Source organism: Apium graveolens, chromosome 2 (genome assembly GCF_009905375.1).
Source record: "Apium graveolens cultivar Ventura chromosome 2, ASM990537v1, whole genome shotgun sequence".
Classification (NCBI taxonomy): domain Eukaryota; kingdom Viridiplantae; phylum Streptophyta; class Magnoliopsida; order Apiales; family Apiaceae; genus Apium; species Apium graveolens.
In genome coordinates, this window is record NC_133648.1 from 79832958 (window position 1) to 79854505 (window position 21548).

The following is a 21548-nucleotide window of genomic DNA, read 5'->3' on the forward strand; positions in this document are numbered from 1 at the left end:
AAATGGTTCAAAATATCATTTATGAATATTAAGACCCTAAATGTCAGTTTAAGATGGTACATCGTGTAAATGTCACTTTAAAGTGAAAAATGGTCTAAATTGTTACTTCTGAAAATTAAGACTCTAAATCTCGCTTTAATATGATACATCGTATAGCGTTTATGCAAAAAACCTCAAACACTATATCGTGTAGCGTTTTGACACTTTACTTTTTTTTATAATGTGTAAAACATTAGATAAAGTTGAGTTTGGTTCCAAACGCGACATCATATAGAATTTTGGCCCCAAAATCCTACCTTATCTAACGTTTTATACATATAATTTTCTAAAAAATATATTTTTAACCTCAAATAAATAATTGTTAATTCCTAAATACTAAAAAATTATTTAAATTATTTTCAAAACTCAAAAGGGGATTAGTGAATCCTAAAATGTTAAAAATTACTCCCTCCGTCCCTTAATACTTTTCCAATTTGTATTGGACACGTTTGTCAATGGACACTTTTGATTGTTAATATCTTTAATTTCATATTAGTATTAAATATAAAAAACTTCTTGTATTAAAGTACTAAAAAATACGAATCCAACAATATCACTCATTACTATGTTTGATCTTATAGATTATACGTAAATTATTAGTCAATTATTTACCATGAATAGTGTAAAATGTTAAAACAAGAAATGTTTTTGGGATGGAGGGAGTATAAATTAAGTTACACTTTTAGATTTAAAATTGTTTAATTTTAAATTTACATTTTTGGTTCCCTAAATCCTAAATTCTAAATCAGTCCAACATTTTCTTTTTAATATTTCTAAAATTTAAAAGAGGATGAGTGAATCCTAAATGTTAAAAATTGTTAAATTATAGTATAATATTAAATTTTAAAAATATAAAATAAAAAGAAATATCAAAAATTTAATATTAAGTGATGTTTTGGAGCACCTAAATAATCCACTAAAAGAAGCTCAAAATGTTAAAAAAAATTAAAATACGCAAAACATTACTTCAAGTTGAAAAAAATAGTGATATACTCCCTCAGTCCCTTTGAATAGTTTACGAGAAAGTGTCCGACATGCATTTTAAGGTACATAAAAAGTATAGTTATTTAATTTATTTTTACAATTTTTTTTATGAATAAAAGTTGAATGTTTTAATTTTTATTTAGAAAAAGAAAATTATAAAAAAAATTACAGAACTATATTTTATATGCACCTTAAAATGCGTGTCGAATACTCTCTAAAAAATGTAAATAATTGAAAGGGAGGGAGTGGGAGTAGGTGTTTGGATGGTTTTTCAAATACTGCACGATGTACATGAAGGGATAATTTGGTTCATAATTTTTATAAGTGATATTTTAGAAATTAATAAGTTAAAAAGAAATAAATCGGGATAAGGAGATAGAGAGGGGGCAGGGATAAGGTTGTGTTGGCACTTTATTACACTACTACCAGTACTAGTACTGTACTAGAATCTTGTGTTTCAACTTCATTTTGTGGGTGCCTTAATAATTACATAGCAATGGCAATGAATGTTGGTGCTGCTTCATTCACTTGGGCTGTTTGCAGCTCCCGCTCCACCACTCACCACCGTCTTTACCATCATAATACCTACAACCCCAATTTCTCACTCCTTCCCCATCAACTACAACACTCTGTCCTTTCTATGCCCCATCGCACCCCTACCAGGACATCTGTTGCTGCTGTTGATTCATCTGTTCCTCTTCAAAAGGTTCATATTTTCTCTTTTCTAGTTACGGTTAAACTTTTTTTAAGTAATATGGTCGGACCAAGAAAAAATATTACTATCCGTGGTGAAAACACGATGTGTCCGTTATTCCGGGACCGGATAAAATGGGTCAACTATACTAATTTTGGGTTCTTGATAATACCCATATGTTTGCATTAGTATGTTTCGTTTTTTCTTGATTTAAACTTATCATATCTTTAGTGTAGATCATTTGGATTTTTATAGTATGTTTCGTTTTCTTGATTTTAACCTATCATGTCTTTAGTGTAGATCATTTGGATTTTTAGTGTACGCCATTGTTGACTTTTTTAGAGCTACACATTTGTCATTTGTGTTATGAATTGGAGTTGTAGTGTATGGAAGGTTGTGCTTGGCGTGATGGTAAAATGTGTAGAAACAGCGTTTTTTATAAATTTATAAGGGTAAAGTTTGGGTTCAGTGGGATCATCTGGGTGTGATTATCAAAGAATGACTCTGGCTATCAATCACACAAAAAGGGTTTGTCTAAGCCATTTCGTTTCTTAGTAGAGAGGTTTAAATTATCACACATGTCTCAACACTAGGCTACGATGATAGGGATGATTACAATCTTTTAGTGTGTAGATGTTTTGATTTACTCGTTTTCTTTAACAATCAGTTGTGCATTTTAGTCTTCTCTATATTAACCTTGTATCTGTTTTGTAGGAACAACCAAGCAGTATCAAGTACTACTTTCTTGTTGCCAATGCCAAATTCATGTTGGATGAAGAGGAGCATTTTCAGGAACAATTAGCTGAGCGCGTCCGCCTCTTTGAAGAACGTAACATGGAGCAAGATTTTTGGCTTGTCATTGAACCCAAGTTCTTGGATAAGTTCCCCAAAATTACTAGTAGATTGAAAAGACCAGCTGTGGCTCTTGTTTCAACCAATGGCCCCTGGATTACGTAAGACTACTCTCTATATTCAGTCAAAACTTTTCTCTCTGTTATTCGTATGTGCTTGTGCTAATTATTGCAATTACGTGCATATACTTTTTGCAAATGCACATTGAATCAATCTTTTTTAAATTAAGACAAGTATACTGAACTGCACTTGGGGGACTATGATATCTGAAGCTGCTTCCACACTCAGAGTAGATTTATTACTCAAACAAACAATAGTTTGAACCAGGACAGAAATGAGGAAGCTCCGGAATCTGTTCATAGATCAGAATCACTTTGTCTTAAAAAAATGTCAAAAGTTTTGGAAAGTGTGTGCTGATTTGGTTTGTGAAGCCATCAACCAAACTTTGAGGGTCAAGGGATCTGTCAGAACATGTGCAATGTAATTAGGTTTTCATCTGATAGACTTCTTGATTCACTTCTCATTTTCAATGTCCAAGTGTTCAAGTAGTTATGGCCTTGAAATTTTGGACTGAGGGTTGATTGAATTAATAGTCGAGTATTCTTTTGAATTATTTTTTAATATTATCTTCCCTAATCCATATAGAAATTCCTCGTGGATTTTGCCAGGTTCATGAAGTTGAGACTGGACCGTGTTCTATGTGATAGCTTTGAAGCTGACAGTGTAGATGAAGCACTGGCATCTAATCCTGTCAAATTAGAGTTTGAGAAACCAGAGACCTGGGTGGCACCATATCCGAAATATGAGTCTGGGTGGTGGGAATCTTTCTTGTATGCAAATTCTGAGAAGCAAGTGGTATGAGATCTTTGGCCTTAGCCTTTTCCAGCTTACCATGTGTACCTGACCCAAATATATAAAGGCTTCAGATAAATTGTAGTAGTTACATAACTGTATCTGGAAACAGCGATATGGGATTGATAAGCGAACATGTTGCAGAGGGTTGAACAAATTGTTTTTGTGTAGCCAATCTATAAATCCAGGTAGTTATAGTGGAGTAGATTGTTTGAGTGGAATTTAATTTTGGTTTTGTGAAGAAATGTATCAAGTTTTAAAACATGTGGAAGTGTATTTTGTGAGCAATCAAAGTGTTTACTTCTTTCACTGTCATAGAAAGTTTACTGTGTCCTGGATATTTTCATGCTTAATATTGTTTTGTTCAATATAAGGTCTGCTGAAATTGAGATGCTAATATAGATATGTATAAAACAGTGTTCGACAAGCACTCAAATAGCGTCTAGACATAAAGATAGAGTTAGTTGTGGTAACTGGAACGCATGAAGTACTCCATGTAGATTGCAACATGTAAAACATACTTCTTACAATGTAAACTGCATCGCCTCAAAGTCATCAATAAGGAAAACTGCTATAAAAGCACCGTGTTCCATAAGTGTTTTCAAATAATGGTCTAAAAGAAAATTGAGAAAGATGAAGTTCCAGTGGAGCACTAATGTCCAAGTAAAATCAGTCCTGCTTCTTGTCCTTCTTAAAAGAAGGCATTTTGGGGAGTTTCCGTAGAACCTTGTCATCCAATGCATCGTACTGCCTCTTGAGTTTACCTTTTGCCTTCATAGCATAGTCATCCACTCGGTCTTCATTCTTTTCATATAACCAGGGTATTGTCAGCACTATCACAGAAACTACCACCATCAAAGTAATTTAGTCAGAACCTCTGATAGGCACAAAGACGAAAAATCTAGGACTTATATTTTTTTTTATGAGTGATCGCACACACTTACTTATGTACACAAGCGTCAAAAAGTTGAACCAGCTTCCAACAACAGAGACAACATATAAAACCAGAATCACCTGAATGTCATGTTATTCGTCTAATTTTAGTTAAAAATATGAGCATAAACTTCCTGTGCTGTCCATGAGACTCAGAGAGAGATACATACATATAGAAACTTTTTCACATCTCTCTTTGAAGCCACATCCCCAAGCACCACAAATGCCTTGTTAATGTAGTGCCTCAACAGGAGAGCTACTTTCATGGTTACATCCTCGGGCAATGAAAGTTCGGGAAACACGGGAGGAGACCTATCATGGAAGGGAAACCAGAGATCTCAATCCTGTAATTAAACTGTACGCTTAAAAAATAAAAAGCAGCAGAGGTATTCAGCAAACTCACTTGTTAAGGAAGGACGAAAGATTGGACCAAAGGAACAAAGCTGCCAAGCTTAATATTAGAGAATTACAAATAAAACTGAGGACATGGTAGCCTATCCGCTCGAATAGAAGCCATATCACGGTTGATGCCGCAAGCATGCTTGCTGACAATTGCTTGTTTCTCCATAGTATAACATCAGCAGCTGAACAGTGATATAGGTTTCAAATTAGCTATTACGAATAAGTTAAGTTGTAAACGTTAGTCAGGACCAAATGATGATAAAGGAACAACAAAGCATGTTCTATCTGTGTTTCCGATAAGCAAGCAAGCGGATGTGTAGAGTTATCCTGGTTTTGAAAGGTCAGGGTAATTGGTTGGAAGGGGAATAGTGCTTGTTAACAACAAGTCATCTTAAGGATTTGAGATAGATCCAATATCACCTACTAGCGTTGTTGGAGGTCTCAGATCTTACTTCACGAGAATCTCCGGTGAGCATAGTTCAGTAGATATTCATATGAAGTTGTAGTATGAAAGTGCATATTTGTATCAACACAATTTACCAGCATTTTCATTAAAAATCAAAAGCGAAAAAAGGAGACAGATCCTTACGTTTACCACCTCCAAGAACAGAGTGAAAAGGTTTCTGACGACCAAACAGGCGGTTCCTCTTCATGCTACCAGTGGCAGACATGTCAAAAGAGACATGCCTGTCGTGTCCTCCTCCAGTTCCCGTTTCTTCTTGGTTATTTACAGGTGCATTTGTTGTGGTAGTGGATAAATTGGTTACATTGTCATTCACAGGCGGGTGGGGTGGTTGTTGATGTGTGTTATCAGATTTTTGACTATCGATCATTGCTATCTCATCCTTAGGCACTGATTCAGGTAACTTTTCTGCAGCAGCACCCTCATCAGGTTGATTCTCTGACATGTTTGAAGCTAATAACCAAAACTAGAAAGAGTAAAAAATGATATGGCAAAAAGAAGAAGAATACTGAAATGTTCAAAAGTGGCTCCTCAACTTAAGGGCGTAGAGGCGTAGACTACGTATGTAGTTGCCTGTTTCTTCGCTTGTGTCCCTTCATTCCTGCCCCTTTGTTTACATTTACAGTTACTCGTTACATTGTGTTTTTTTTATCTCATTACATTATTTATATCTTGGATGGAAGTTGCTCAAGTAATTAACTTTTTTACATATCATAAATTGAAAATCGAAATTTTAAATGTTTGAGCCTTGACGACAACAAACCCGTATGTTCACTCCACACTTCTCTATATTTTCTAAAACTATTCTATGTTAATAGATAAAATAAATAATATTTTTTCTAATGTGAATTTAAGGCTTTTTACACAAATTTAGATCAAATATTTCACTCATTCCAACTCATTCTACATTATCTATTTAATATATTTTTTCACATATATTTCAAACTTACAATTTTTTTAGTCCGAAATCATTTTTTTAAAAAAATTTCTAACATAATGGTATTCAAATGTAGAAGATTAACATTTTTTTTTGGTACGGCAAAGGTTTGATTCTAGGTTAAAAAAGGTTGCTGACAAATATCAAAATTATTATAACAAGGTTACATCTGTATTACAGTCAAGCTACAGACCAACATTATGCTCTGGTCCTTTCCAGTAATATGAATATATGGTGACAATGACAAACATGCTTATCCAACTCGCCTTACTACAGTTCTATCTTGCAGTTCAGAATTCAGATACAGAACAAAAGTCTCATGCTCGGGTCATTTCCAGCAATTACATTTATATGGATACAAACCGCATTTTACCCACCTCGCTTCATCCTTTTTATACGCTCAAGTGCACCAAGGTTATCATCACCATCCTTGCCCTTGTCAGCATCTTCATCTTCTTCGGATCTTTTCCGTATGCCTCCATAAACAGTTTCTGGAATATCTTTCTGGGTGATCTCAACATTACCTTCATCTTCACTATCACTTTCATCTGGCAGCTCTATGTCTTCTTTATAAGCAGCAACCTTAAGACCTCCATCTGTCTGTGACTCAACTCCTGCACTCACAAATCCCAGCAACCGTGTGCTATCCTTGGCAATAGCATCATTTGTAGGAGGTACTAGTTGCCTCTCAAGAGCAGCCATATCATCTCCAAGAATTCCATTCCTCTTCTGAGGGTCTGTTGCTTCATCTGAATTGGGCTTTAGATCCTTTTGCATCATATACTCTGGAAGAATAATGTGTGACTGACTATATTTTGCAGTAACACTCCTTTTAATACGTAGCATCTCCCGGAAAGTATCTTCATTACCATGTTGTACCTCAAATTCGTGCCACTTGCTCCAAAAGTCAGCATCAGATCTTGGATCTGCAAACTCAGATGCATGCTTGTATATTCCACGAGAGCGATCTATCTCTCCCAAACTCTTCTCAAGTTCTGCATATTTTATACACATTGTTTTTGCATCCTTGTCCGGAAGCCCAGATTCAATTGCTTGCTCATATATTTCCCTGGTTTTCGGTACCCCAAATATTTCAGCTACACGTGCTATGTATATTTGGTACATGCTCAATTTTTCACTGGCAGGGACAGCCTTTGTTGCTTGATCATAAACGCTCATTGCTCGCTTGGCTAGACCGTGATCCTCTTCCAATTTGGCATATTGCAAATACAAAGGCTTCACTGCTTCAGCGGGGGCCATTTCAATAGCATGCTCAAATAGCTCTCTGGCTCGTTCGAGCTTTGACTTTCCGTATCTTTTAACAAATTTAGAGAGATAAGTCACCCATATATCCTTTACATGTGGATATTTGAATATCTTCACGCCTCGTTCATAGACCTTAAAAGCATCCTCAAAGTACTTATGGTCTTCCAAGAGCATAGCGTAATTGATTATGATTTGGGGTGTGGCGATCCTTAGGTCTAGTATTCTCTCATACACTGCACGAGTTGACTCCAAGGTGCCTAAGCTCTCCTCCAAGTCAACGTAGAAGGTCCAAAGCCGGAGTGACTTGTGCAGCTTTATTTGAACTGGTTCATTGCCATCGGCAGCCACTCTACGTTTGACCTCAACTGATGGCTCAGCTGTGGCCCGCCTCATCACCTCCAGAGCTACCTTAAAATTCTTGTGTCTTAATTCCATCTCTGCCCATTCACACCATACACTAGCCAAATTATCCACAGCTTTGTAGCCAACTTGTACAGCTTCATCAAATATCACCCTAGCATCGTTAATACCATTGTGAGTTTCAAACAATTTAGCTAAAGCCACCCACAAAGTATGAGGCTTCCCCACAGCTTTCATTGGATCAATAGTCCGTACAGCTTGCGTATAGGTCTCAAGTTGTCTAGCAGGATTCCCTTCAAAAATCTTAACTCTTCTATGCCACTGTTCCACATTATGCGGGTTTTGCCGAAGCAGCACACTATTAGCTAATTCCGGCCTCCTATCCATAAGATTCTCTAAACGAGCTAATCCCAAATTCACGTCTTTATCATCAGACAACCAAAGCTTTTTTAGCTTCAATTTAATATCTCCCACATTCAATCGATCCCCTTCATCTTCCTCCTCGTCTTCAACCGCCAACCCTTCCTCATCCTCTTCCTCACTCTCACTCATATCTTCCATCTTCAAAGCAAGCATACTCTCCTCAAACTGCGAATACGCATCAAATATCACACTAAAATCCCTCACAGTCATAACCGTGGTCATTCCCTCTTCAAAAATATCCCTCGCCTTCATCAACAACTTCCTCCTAATATAATAATCCGCCAACGAAGTCCACAGCCTCCCAACCTCATCCGTGAACTTCCTAATCCCACCCCTAATAATCGCATCAACATTCAACCCCGAAATCTCCCCAGCATGCTGCGTCAACAGATCACACAACTCCAACCACAACATATGCTTAGTCTTCCCTTTAATCGAATAAAAGGAATCGTCATTCAAAACCCCGGCTAACCTCTCCGCAGCCTCTTGCCACAATTCCGACTCCACCAAAAACTCAATAAACTCCTCAATATGCCCGGGATCATACTTCAAATACCTCCTATAAACCCTAAGCGACGTCTCAATGGGAACCCCTCTCTGACTCACAAACACCAAATAAATCTCCCAAACCCTATCATGTTGCGTAACAGGCAACGCACACAACGCCCTATCGAAACAGCGTCTAGTAACAGTAACTAACTTCTGATGAGTCAAAGTCAACAAATACATAATCCAAATTCTAGGCATTTTATGCATAGTAACTAAAGCTCTTTCAAAAGTATTATTAAGCGATTTATATTCGAAATGATTAATGGGAAAGTTTCGAACCAATTCGAGACGTTCGCGTAAATAAGCGTACCATAATTTGTAGCTTCCGGGTAGAGCTTTGAGTGCACGTTCGTAGATCAAGCGGCGCTTCTCGAACGGCGAGTCGGTGCGGGCGATTAAGTAGCGCCACCAGAGCTTTAAGCTAAAAGGGTTGCGGAGAAGCTCTTCTTCGTAGATCAAGTCATCTTGACTTGGGTAATACTCTTTCGGGATTGACATTGTAGCGAGATGAGAGAGAGCGAGCGAGAGAGATATTTGTGTGGAAGGCGAGAGAGATTTTTAGGGCTTTGGGGATTGGGGGTGTAATTTGGGGGAAAAGAACCTAGTTACGACTTACGAATCTAATTTATTCAATTTTTGGGAGATAAATAATTTTGATAGTGTTTCGCCGGGTTCTTCTTTTTTTTTGCTAAATTCGGGATTTTTTTTTACTACGACTGTTCTAAAACTGAGCCGATTAACCAATTAATCGGTCGATTAATCGGAGTTCAGACGAGTCCCGTCTCGATTAATCCTTAATCAGGTCAAAGTACAGTTTTTTTAAATAATCAGTAAAAAGTCGGGCAATTCGGGGAAAATCGGTTGATTCGGGTCAAAAAGGCCGAATCGTTCAAAGTTGGAAATTAATAAAAAATATTTTCTTTTCAAAAAAAATTGATTTTTTTTGAAAATAATAATTAACAATTAACATTTAATAATTAATATATAGTAGTAGTAGACATGTAGGTAGTAATTTTGTAGTTACCAAGTAGTGATCGGTGAGTAGTCACTAGTAATTAATTAGCATAAATCAGTTAAATATGAATTATGAACTAGTAATGCTAATTTTTTTTGTAAATCTTACCATTTAAACATCAGTATTGACTTAATGATACATGGTTTTATTTTTGTTAATCTTATGGAAGGTTAATGACACTTAAATATAATTATTTATTATTATTTATTAAATAAATTGCTTCTGATTAATATTCCAATTAATCAATTTGATTAAACAGAGATTATCCGATTAATCACTGAAAGATCTCTCCACCGAAGAATCCTGATTTCCGCTTTTTAGAACACTTCCATTATGATGTCTTTATTGTGTGAACATGCAAGATTCCAAGTCATGGTAAATTTTCTTCGATTTATATTGACATCGTCGTTATTCTCAATAAAATAAAATTACCGTAAAAGAGAAAAATATCCAATTTTAATAATATAATAAAGTGTATGTTTCTATTAAAAAATTATCATCAAAAGTTCTATAATATAATAATATATAAGTTAATGATAAGGGGCGAATTAAACTAAAATTTAACTTTTTTTAATCATTGAATCCTTCACGATTATATAATATTATTTTTTATGACATAAATTATATATATTTATATTTATATATTTTGATATAGAAATTTGTGCCATATTTCTGAATTTTTCAATCATGTTTATCGACGAAGTTAATTTTTAATTTAGCACAAGACAAGATTTGAAAATATGTTCACATTTGAAAATTATATACCTATTTAACTATATTTTTTGTCACACATGACTTATTCGGTTCATGGATGGCCTCGAAATAATAACACCGAAAGAATATTATTTTTCCATCTAAGAAAATTTATGATCTGACTGAAAAACACATATGTTGTCTGTTGTGCAAAACATGCATATATAATAATAAGACTAAGTCATATTGACAATTCTAAAATTTAGTTGATTGTTAATCAATTTTGTTATCGATCTATTAGGGTTCGTGAGTTTCGAGACTCGATTTAACTGCTCCTGTGTTCGTGACTTAATCCACCTTAACAAGATCCCTAGTTACCTTGCTATTTGCCAAGGATCAAGTCAAAAACGTAATTCTGATTTGTGGGGTGAGACCCCTTATATAGATGTTGGGAGTCCTTGAATTGGACTAGGGTTAAGAGACTTGGTAGACAAGTCTCAAAAATTAGAATGGACTTTGGAGTCCTAAGAGGTAGGAAACTGATTCCTTATCCCAGGAGATTTCTTGGAGTCCAATCTCCAAAGAATTGTGTCCTCATTTGAGATTTATTTATCAACTGATTTATCCCTTATTAATTAATTACGAAATTAATTAATATTCAGGGTTTTGGGCCCTTTCTAATGGGCTTAAATGTCAGTCCAATTCTGGTATAATGCGATATTAATTACGCAATCAGGATTTATTTTATTCTCTATCAAATTTTGTATTCTGTATTGTATTACTTGAGTCTGTAAAATGGTTAGAAGATTAGACCGAAGGATTTTTTCGTGAACAGATTCAAGCTAAGGAATAAACTCTGGAAGAAGATCAAGCCATGATCATGTCTCAGAGAAAAATGTAGAAGCTTGGAGTTGAATAAAATCGTTTTATGAAAAATATTTTAAGTCAAGATATCGATAAGTCGTAGATCAAGTTATATCGAGAAGTCATTCGAGAAGTACAGATTGACTTATCGAGAAGTCTAAAATGGCTTATAGAGAAGTCTCAGAGATATCGACAAGTCAAATGAAGATGTAGAGAACTAGAGATATTGACAAGTCATTTCTGCATGTAGAGAACTCATAGATATCGACAAGTCAAATGAAGATGCGAAGGATTTGAGATATCGACAAATTAATTTCTCATATAGAGATCTCAGAGATATCGACAAGTCAAAATGTGCATATAGAGATCTCAGATATATCGACAAGTTATTTCTACATGTAGCAATCTCAGACATATCGACAAGTCATTTCACATTCAAGAATATAACGACCTCAACAAGTCAAGTATAACTATAGAGAACTCAGGGATCTCAATAAGTCATTATACTAATCGAGATGTCACTTCTCTATAGAACAAATTGGAGATCTCAACATACTTCACAAATACAGAATGTAGACAAATTCAAGATTATCAGTCAACAAACGATCTATCAACTAGATTGAAAAGTCTACAAAGCAGCTGGAAGAATACAAGATCAAGGGTCAAGATTAACTGAACAAAGGATGGTCACAGACCTGCAAGATTCTGCACATATTTGCTAAGCTAGAAATGGAAATAGAAAAAGGTTGCCTTAGAAAGTAGTTTAGTACATTTTAGTGCAAGTCTTGTAAACCTGTTCTGCTAGTTTATAAAGCATGCACTGATCCTTAGTTCTATGTAACAAAACATATCAAATTTTTTTGTTTTCTCTTAAGAAAGAAGTTGAGTTCTTATTGTCTTAAGAACCCATAATTTGTAGCAAGACAAACTTAATTAATACAAATTAAGTAAGTTTTGAAATACCGTGTTTATTTGTTATTTTTGTGAATACAATACCTCTGCAAAATCTAAACTGCTTTGTTCACCTAAAATCCAAACAAGTTGAAAGTGATGGCAAACTATCATAAACTGAGAGTAGATCCCAAAGAAGTTAAAGTTGGATCTCTAGCTAAAAAGGAAAATGCAAATCAGTCATCGAACATTGTTCTTTCCAAATCATCAAATTCTACTTCTGCAAATTCTGTTAACAAGAAGAAAGTACCCAACACTGCTTGGGTAGCTAAACACACTTAATCCTCATTGTGTGCATGGCAAAATGAAGAGAGTCATATTGATCATTGACAGTGGATGCTCCAGACATATGATAGGTGATAAGGACTTGCTATTACAATTTGAGGAGATGGCTGGCCCATTGGTGACTTTTGGAGACAACAGCAAAGGTTCACAATGGGATATGGCAAGTTAATTTCTGGACATGTTATCATTGAAGATGTAACACTGGTAGCTGGTCTTGAGGTGAATCTCCTGAGTGTCAGTCAATTCACATATAGAGGATTCAAAGTTTCATTTGACAAAGGAGACTGCTCAATTATCAGCAAAAAGAAAGTTTCATTTGACAAAGGAGACTGCTCAATTATCAGCAAAAAGACTGGTGAAGTTGCTTTGAAAGGATCAAGAAAAGGAAGCTTGTTTGTTGCAGACCTATACTCAGCAAATAAGGATGGTATATGTTGCTTCTACATCAAGACATCTATTGAGCAAAGCAAACTGTGGCACAAGAAACTCTCTCACCTGAATTACAAAGAAATTAACACCCTGGTGAAAAAGGAATTAGTGAGAGACATACCAAATCTGGAATTTGCTCAAGATGAAGTTTGTGAGGCTTGTCAAAAAGGTAAAATGAAAAGGTCCAGTTACAAAAGCAAAACTGTGAACTCCATAAATGCACCACTACAACTTATTTACATGGACCTGTTTGGACCAGTTAACGTCTTATTTATTTCTAGAAAGAAATATGCACTTGTGATGGTGGATGACTATTCAAGGTATACATGGGTAGAGTTTATGCATTCAAAGAATGAAACTCCACATATCATAATTGAACACATGAAAAAGATTGAGAAGCATGATGAAGATCAAAACTGTGTAAAAAGATTAAGGAGTGACAATGGCACAAAATTCAGGAATGCAATCCTAAATGAATTCTGAAAATTAAGGGTATTGTTCAAGAGTTCTCAGCTGCAAGGACACCTCAGCAAAATGGCATAGTTAAAAGAAAGAATAGAACTCTAGTTGAGGCTGCTTGAACAATGCTGCAAGATGCCAATTTGCCAACAAGTTTTTGGGAGGAAGTGTCAACATTGCATGCTACACTCAAAACAGATATCTCATCAACAAAAATCTTGGCAAGTCACTGTGAAGCATCTACATGTGTTTGAAAATAAGTGTTTTGTTCTAGAAGACAACTCTGAATATTTGGGAAAACTTGACTCTAAAGTTTTTGAAGTAATTTTTATAGGATATTCATTAGAAAGAACTGCCTATAGAGTTTATGTTCTTGAACAAAAGAAAATTATGAAAAACACAGATGTGACTTTTGATGATGACAAGTGCCCAGGCTTGGAATGCCTTGACGATAATAAAACTGAAACCCTTAATTTTGAAAATCTAAACACTGATAGTGATTCTGAAGATGAAGCTTAGATCAACACAAGCAACAGAATGAATGAAGAGTCAACTGAGCAAGTAAATCATGAGAAGAAAAGCTCATCCCATAAACATGAATTTGATGGCACAAACTCAGGGGAGAAAGAGAAAAAGGTTCTGCAAGTCATGCCAATATTGAAGAAAATGTAGACAATTTAAGTCAACAAAATCATACCAGGAAATGGGAGCGAGGACTAGAAGTACAACTACAAATGAATGTCTGCATGCATGCTTTCTTTCACAAATTGAGCCTAAGAAAATTGAGGAAGCTCTACTTGATCCTGACTGGATATCTGCCATGCAAGAAGAGCTAAATCAGTTTGAGAGAAATAAAGTTTGGAATTTGGTTCCTGCCCTAAAGAACAAAAGCATTATTGGAACAAAGTGGGTGTATGGGAACAAAATGAATGAAAATGGAATTGTAACAAGAAACAAAGTAAGGCTGGTTATAAAAGACTACTCACAAGAAGAAGAAATTGATTATGATGAAACTTTTGCTCCAATTACAATACTTGAAGCAATGAAGATCTTTCTTGCATTTGCTGCACACTCAAATTTTAAAGTGTATCAAATGGATGTAAAGAGTGCATTCCTTAATGGTGAGTTGGAGGAAGAGGTTTATGTGCAACATCCACCTAGTTTTGAAGATCCTGAATTTCCAAATTTGTTTATCAACTACTCAAGGATCTCTATGGATTGAAGCAAGCACCTAGAACTTGGTATGATACACTGTCAGAATTTCTGCTTAAACATGGATTCACTAGAGAAACAATTGACAAGACCCTATTCTACAAGAAGCATGGTGGTGATATGATCCTAGTTCAAATCTATGTGGATGATATCATTTTTGGTTCTACAAATGAAAAATTATGTCAAAGATTCTCAAAACTCATGCAGAGTGAATATGAGATGAGCATGATGGGAGAATCAAGTTACTTTCTTGGACTTTAAGTCAACCAAAAAAGTGATGGAATCTTCATCAGCCAAACCAAGTATGTTAAAGATTTATTGAAGAAATTTGGAATGGTTGACTGTTCACTTGCATCAACACCTATGTCTACAACTACAAAGTTGGATGAAGATAAGAAAGAAAAAAGTGTAAAAAGTGTAGATATTTCAGGTTATAGAGGAATGATTGGATCTTTGTTGTACTTAACTGCTAGTAGACCGGACATTATGTTTGCAACATATTTGTGTGCAAGATTTTGAGCCAATCCAAAGGAATCACATTTGATGGATGTGAAAAGGATTTTCAGATACTTAAGGGGAACAACAAACTTGGGACTATGGTATCCTTAGGGAACATGATTTGAAGCTGTTGGATATATAAATGCAGATTTTGCTGGATGCAAAGTTGACATAATGAGTACTAGTGGAAGTTGTCAATTTCTTGGACAAAGACTTGTATCCTGGTACCAAAGAAACAACAATCTGTGTCAACCTCCACAGCTGAGGCTGAATACATAGTTGCTGGAAGTTGCTATGCTCAAGTGCTTTAAATTAGAAATCAACTAATGGATTATGGCCTAGTGTTACACAAAATTCCAATTATGTGTGACAATACCAGTGCTGTATCTATTGTTGCTAATCCAGTTAATCATTCTAGAACAAAGCACATTGATATAAGGTACCATTTTATTAGAGAAGATATTGCAAATGGTACTATTGAGCTCAATTTGTTCCAACAGAAAAATAATTAGCTGACATTTTTATTAAACATTTGGATGAATACACTTTCACTAGACTTGTTGGTGAAATTGGTATGTTAAACTCTTCATCCTAAAGGCAAGAACTCAGCTAATATGTTGCAGCATATTAATTTCTGATAAATCAAAATTAATTTGATTTAATTGGAAATTAACTGGAATATGATTTATAAATATTTTAAAATTCTCTGTATATTTATTCTTCAAAATTCAAAATTTAACTTGGAATTTTTTAAATTCTGAGAAAACTGTCTAAATGTTAATTTACATTTTCAATATGTGAAATTAATATAAGAAAGAACTGAAAATAATAAAATTATATAGAGAACTGAGTTCTTGATTGGGTTCTCGATAAGTTTAAATGACTTCTCGACAAGTCATTTTGAGACTTCTCGATAGAGTTCTCGACAAGTATTTTTCCCGACTTCTCGAAGGACTTCTCAAAAAGCCTCATTATGACTTCTCGATAAGTCTTGTAGAGATCTCGATATATGATTAATTCATAGAGTTCTCTACAAGTATACCGTTTAGACTTCTCGATAACTTAGAACTGAAATAATTTAATTTAATAAATTATTTCAGTAAAATACTTTTGATATAAAATCATTCTAATTCTATTTTGATTTATTCAAATAAAAATTAAAAAAACTCAGTCCATTCAGGATAAACTGGGTATTTATTTGACATCTCGATAAGTCACTATCTAGTTCTTGATAAGAGTCATAAAGTCACATATCGATATGTATTTATTCTTTCACATGACTTCTTGTTAAGCAAATCCCAAACGTTTATTCCTACTTCTCGACAAGTCACTTATCTCTTTCTATAAATACCCAAACATATCGACATAACCTCTCTTTACGCTTTCGAGATCTCAATTGACCTAGTTTCTGCAAACCTCAACCATTCTCTCTCATTTCGAACTCTTTCTCTTTTAAATTTCTTAGCCATTCAAATTCAAACATATACAATGGCATCAAACATTGTTAGAGCTGTTATCCCTAAGGATGGTACCAACTACCAAGCTTTCACAAATACTAACCAAGCTCCTACCAATTTCAAGGGCTTTGTCAAGTTTTTATCTGAGACATACTTTGCAGGTGCTTTGACTACTAATCATGTTCTGTACATGGATGTTCTCATTGAATTCTGGAATTCAGCTGTGGTTAGGACAGTTGTACATGAAACTCAGGCTGTATCTATGGTGGTAAACTGCTCAATCCAAGGCCAACAAGTGGAGTTTAATTATAATGATGTCAACAAGGCCCTGGGAATCCCTAATGATAGCATGGTGGAGGTACCAACTCAACATGAGCTAGATGAATTTATGGAATTTATAAATTACAGTGAAAGGATCAACCTTACCAGCCTGAACAAGAAGCATCTAAGGAGGGAATGGTCATTCCTGTTTGTCTCAATAATGAGAGCCTTCACCTGCAGGAAGACTGGGTATGGCAATATATACAGTATGGTTCAAAAGCAAGTGTTCTCCATGGCTCACAACAGGCACATTAATTTAGGACTATTGATCCTGGAACAACTCGGCACAAGGCTCGCAATGCCTTTGACGACAAGAGGTAAGGAAATTTTCTTTCCTAGGTTTATTATTAACTTTAAATCATAAAGTTCCAGACATATATTTACTTAATGGTATTGATAGAACAAAAATAGGCAATTGTAAACAAGTGTCCAAAATATTATTTGGTTCACTAATTACAAAGAATAAGGTACCTGTAAGTCTGAGAATCACTAACTTTATGTTAGAGAGATTTAGGACTTACCCTTACCCTATTCCTGACATAAGGGCTAATGTCACATCTAGTACAATTATGACTCCTGTACTTATGAAATTACAAATACAGGAAAACTAACAGGGGCCTTCCACAACTGAGACCCTTCCTTCACTACCACTAAAAGCTAGGAAACCAACCACTTCATCCTCTCAACCAGGTGGAGTGAGTAAAAAGAAGAGAAAGAATGCACCCTTAATAGTAATTATTGTTAGGAATATGTTGTGAACTTGATGATAAAGTATACAAACTACCTTAGTAGATTTAACTTAGTGAATTTTGTATCACTCGACAGATGATCAAATATAGTCCCGACGGATGATTCAATATAGTCACGACGGATGATGATTTGACATCCATCGAGTGAGTAGCTTATGTAATAATAAGTAGTGTAGCACATTTCTGCAAACAACTTTGTGTAGATTCTGTAGGAGTTTATGAGTCATATTGACTACTAGTAGATATGCAGAATAGGTTAATTAATTGTAAATATGAGATGTCTTGTAATTCTGCATAAGTGAAATGGAGTCAAGTGTCAAATAGCTACCCGACGGATGATCAACAAAGCTACCCGACGGATGTTCAACAAAGCTACCCGACGGATAACAAGCATGTACCCGGCGAATGATTAATTCAAATATCTGTTGACAGTGACAACACAGTCATATGCGTTGGGTGTTTGCAAAAGGAATATGGCAGCCTGTTTAGCAGGAAATTGAGAACAAAGAAGCATTACCATTTCCATGCAAGGTATGAAGATTTTCAAAGATGCTGGAATAGAGTAATGAAGCAGCATGGAGTTAGACTTGACAGGTTTTATTTTATTATCCTGTCTTATTATCATGTAAACTTGGTGATATATAAACCAAGTGCAGCTAGTAAAACAAACAACTAAGCAAACACATTTAGAAGAGAAATAGAAAAAGATGTACTTGTCAAGAATTTCTCTGCAGTTTATTTTTTCAACTTGTAAAGCAGTTATGAGCCAATTTGAGCTTCACAGAGTTCTCAAATCGATATCTATATATCTCTGGTAGATACATTCAAATCCACCAGAAAGTTTTAAAGACTTGTATTTTTATTACTTTGTGTTTGATTTATTTAATCATTTCATTCCGCACTTTGCAAATCAACGCACATATATATCTGTCGAGTTTAGAAATATTTTTAAAATCTTACAAAAGGAGCCAGAATTATATTCAACCCCCCTTCTGTAATTCTTGTTGTATTGTTAGGAAATAACAATTGGTATCAGAGCAAACTCTTGAAGTACAAAGAGTGTAAAGATCACAACAAACAACAAGATGAACAAGAAGGATGTTGGAGTTAAAATTCCTTTTCTGGACAAAGACAATTATCACCACTGGAAGGTGAAAATGCATCTACATCTTCTTTCTCAAGATGAGGCCTATGTGGATTGCATAGAGAGAGGTCCTCATATACCGATGAGAGCTGCAACAGGCAATGAACCATCTGTTCCCAAGCCTAGGCATAAATGGTCAGATCCTGATATTGAGCAAGTTAGGTTAGATAAAAAGGCCATGAATATATTGTTCAATGGAGTTGATGGTGATATGTTTGATAAAATCATTAATTGTAAAACATCCTAGGAGGTTTGGGACACTAACCAGATTATTTGTGATGGTATTGAGCAAGTAAGGGAGAATAAGATGCATCTGCTAATTCAGCAATATGAGCACTTCCATTGTGAAGATAGTGAGTCTCTCACTGATATTTTTAGTGGATTTCAAAAACTACTAAATGCTCTGAAATTGCATGGAAGAGTCTATCAGACGAAAGACTCTAACCTCATGTTCCTTAGATCTCTTTCAAATGAGTGGAAACCAATGACAGTCTCATTGAGAAATTCTCAGGGATTACAAGGAGTTTACCTTGGAGAGACTGTATGGCATCCTAAAAACTTATGAGCTTAAAATAGAGCAAGATGAGAGGATAGAGAAAGGAAGGAAGAAAGGAGGGTCCATAACACTGGTTGCTGAGTTAGATAAGGAGAAATAGATGAAGATAGAAGTTGTTGAGTCTACTTCAAAGGTCTGTGAGAACAAGGGTAAATGGATGGTAGCTGAAAATGAAGATCATTTGAGTCAAGATGACATGGATGATATTGATGAGCATTTAGCATTCCTTTCCAGAAGATTTTCCAAGCTCAAGTTCAAAAAGAACTTTGGAGCAGCCAAGCCAAGTAGAAACATGGTGGATAAATCCAAATTCAAATGTTTCAAATGTGGCTTGGCAGGGCATTTTGCCAGTGAGTGTAGAAAGTCAGATTCCAGCAAAAAGAAGTTTGAGCCTGTTGATTACAAATAGAAATATTTTGAGTTGCTCAAGCAAAAGGAAAGGGCTTTCATCATACAGGATAATGACTGGGCAGCTGATGGATTGGATGAAGATGAAGAGGTGAGTTATGTCAATCTAGCCCTGATAGCCAAATCTGATGAAATAGAAACAAGTTCTTCAAGTAATCAGGTAATCACCACTAACCTAGCACATTTATCTAAAGCTGAGTGTAATGGTGCAATCAATGACATGTCTACAGAATTATATCACTTGCGTGTTACACTTAAGTCCCTCTTTAAGGAAAATGCTAAAATAAAGAAAATAATTTGTGTTTAAGTGAGAGGAACAATGTGCTAGATTCTCAATTTATTGAATTTGAAAAATTGAGAATTGAGTGTAAGATTGCTAAGGATGAATTAACTGAGTCCTTGAAGAAAGAAGAGATTTTAAAGAAGCAGCTTAAATGAGAACATGAGGTGATTAAAGCATGGAAATCATCCAAAGATGTTCATGCTCAAATCACTAAAGTTCAAGGTATTGAGTCCTTTTGTGATGCAGCCTGGAAAAAGAGTAAGGAGAAACTGGAATCCAACTTGGTTGAAGGATTGTTGACAGATGTGGACTCGATGGATGATGAGAATCATCCGTCGGATAACCAAAAGGATTATTCGTTGAGTGACAAAGAGCCACATCCGTCGGCTGTGAGTAAACCTGTGAGCAAAGCTAAGCTTGCTAAGATGAATGAAAAATATGGATCAGTTTCTAAAAACTTTGTTTCAGGAGAATCAAGTCATGTGAAGAAGGAGAAGAAAGTTAATGTTGGCATTTGTCCATCAAGCAATTGAATGACAGATTAGAAAAGATTGAGGTTAAAACAGAAGCTAAAAAGAAAAACAATAGAAATGGGAAAGTAGGAATTAACAAGCATAACAACTACACACCTGATAAATATGCTCCAAGAAAAATATGTATTAAGTGTGGTAGTGTTAATCACTTATCTGTTAATTGCAAACTTGCCATGCCTACTCCTATGTTTGCACCTCCTCTTTTCCCAACATGACTGATATGTCTTCTATGCCTATGAATGCTATGTCTGCTCAGAATGTGAATGCACAATTTTCTAATATGCCCTTTGCACCTAATCCTTATTATGCTGTATTTAGTATGCCATAAATGCCATTTAGCATGCCTTACTAGAATAACATATTTGCCAACAACATGCCTTTTCCTGTTAATCAAAATATGCATGATAATTATGTTTTAATGATTGGTTTCAAAAGTCCCACTCAAATGACTAAGGATGAATCAGAAATTTCCAAGTCAAATAAGATCAAACCTAAGAAACCAAAGAAGAAAGCTAACAAGGCAGGACCAAGGAAACTTGGGTACCAAAATCAACTTGATTTGGTTTTGATGTGTGCAGGGAAATAGAAAGAATCTTTGGTACCTGGATAGTGGTTGTTCAAGGCACATGACTGGAGATTCTACCATGCTCACAGAGTTCAAGGAGAGAATAGGTCCAAGTATTACTTTTGGAGATGACAATAAGGGTTATACTGTGTGATATGGCTTGATTTCAAAAGACAATGTCATCATTGAGGAGGTTGCCCTAGTGGATGGTCTCAAGCACAATTTGCTAAGTATCATCCAACTTTGTGATAAGGGCAATTCAGTAACCTTCAATTCAGAATCATGTGTTGTGACAAACAAAAGAAGCAACAAAGTGGTTCTCACTGGTATGAGAAAAGGAAATGTGTATCTAGTTAACTTCAACTCATCTAA

The 21548-nt window shown here is 35.3% G+C and overlaps 3 protein-coding genes across 3 annotated transcripts; 1 reads left to right on the forward strand and 2 right to left on the reverse strand.

Moving 5' to 3' along the window:
- Positions 1-1377: 1377 nt before the first annotated feature.
- LOC141707573 (protein YCF54, chloroplastic) lies at positions 1378-3730 on the forward strand. Its single transcript, XM_074510803.1, has 3 exons — positions 1378-1729; positions 2432-2670; positions 3238-3730. The coding sequence occupies exons 1-3, from the start codon at positions 1520-1522 to the stop codon at positions 3428-3430; spliced, it is 642 nt and encodes a 213-aa protein (XP_074366904.1). The 5' UTR covers positions 1378-1519; the 3' UTR covers positions 3431-3730.
- Positions 3731-3973: 243 nt separating this feature from the next.
- Positions 3974-6157, reverse strand: LOC141707572 (reticulon-like protein B5). Its single transcript, XM_074510802.1, has 5 exons — positions 5346-6157; positions 4758-4938; positions 4525-4666; positions 4366-4435; positions 3974-4266 (listed from the first exon to the last, which is right to left on the reverse strand). Exons 1-5 carry the CDS (start codon positions 5662-5664, stop codon positions 4091-4093), a joined length of 888 nt encoding a protein of 295 aa, XP_074366903.1. The 5' UTR covers positions 5665-6157; the 3' UTR covers positions 3974-4090.
- Positions 6158-6286: 129 nt separating this feature from the next.
- On the reverse strand, positions 6287-9360 carry LOC141707571 (uncharacterized). The gene has a single exon (XM_074510801.1). The coding sequence runs from the start codon at positions 9250-9252 to the stop codon at positions 6526-6528; it is 2727 nt and encodes a 908-aa protein (XP_074366902.1). The 5' UTR covers positions 9253-9360; the 3' UTR covers positions 6287-6525.
- Between the last annotated feature and the right edge of the window lie 12188 nt (positions 9361-21548).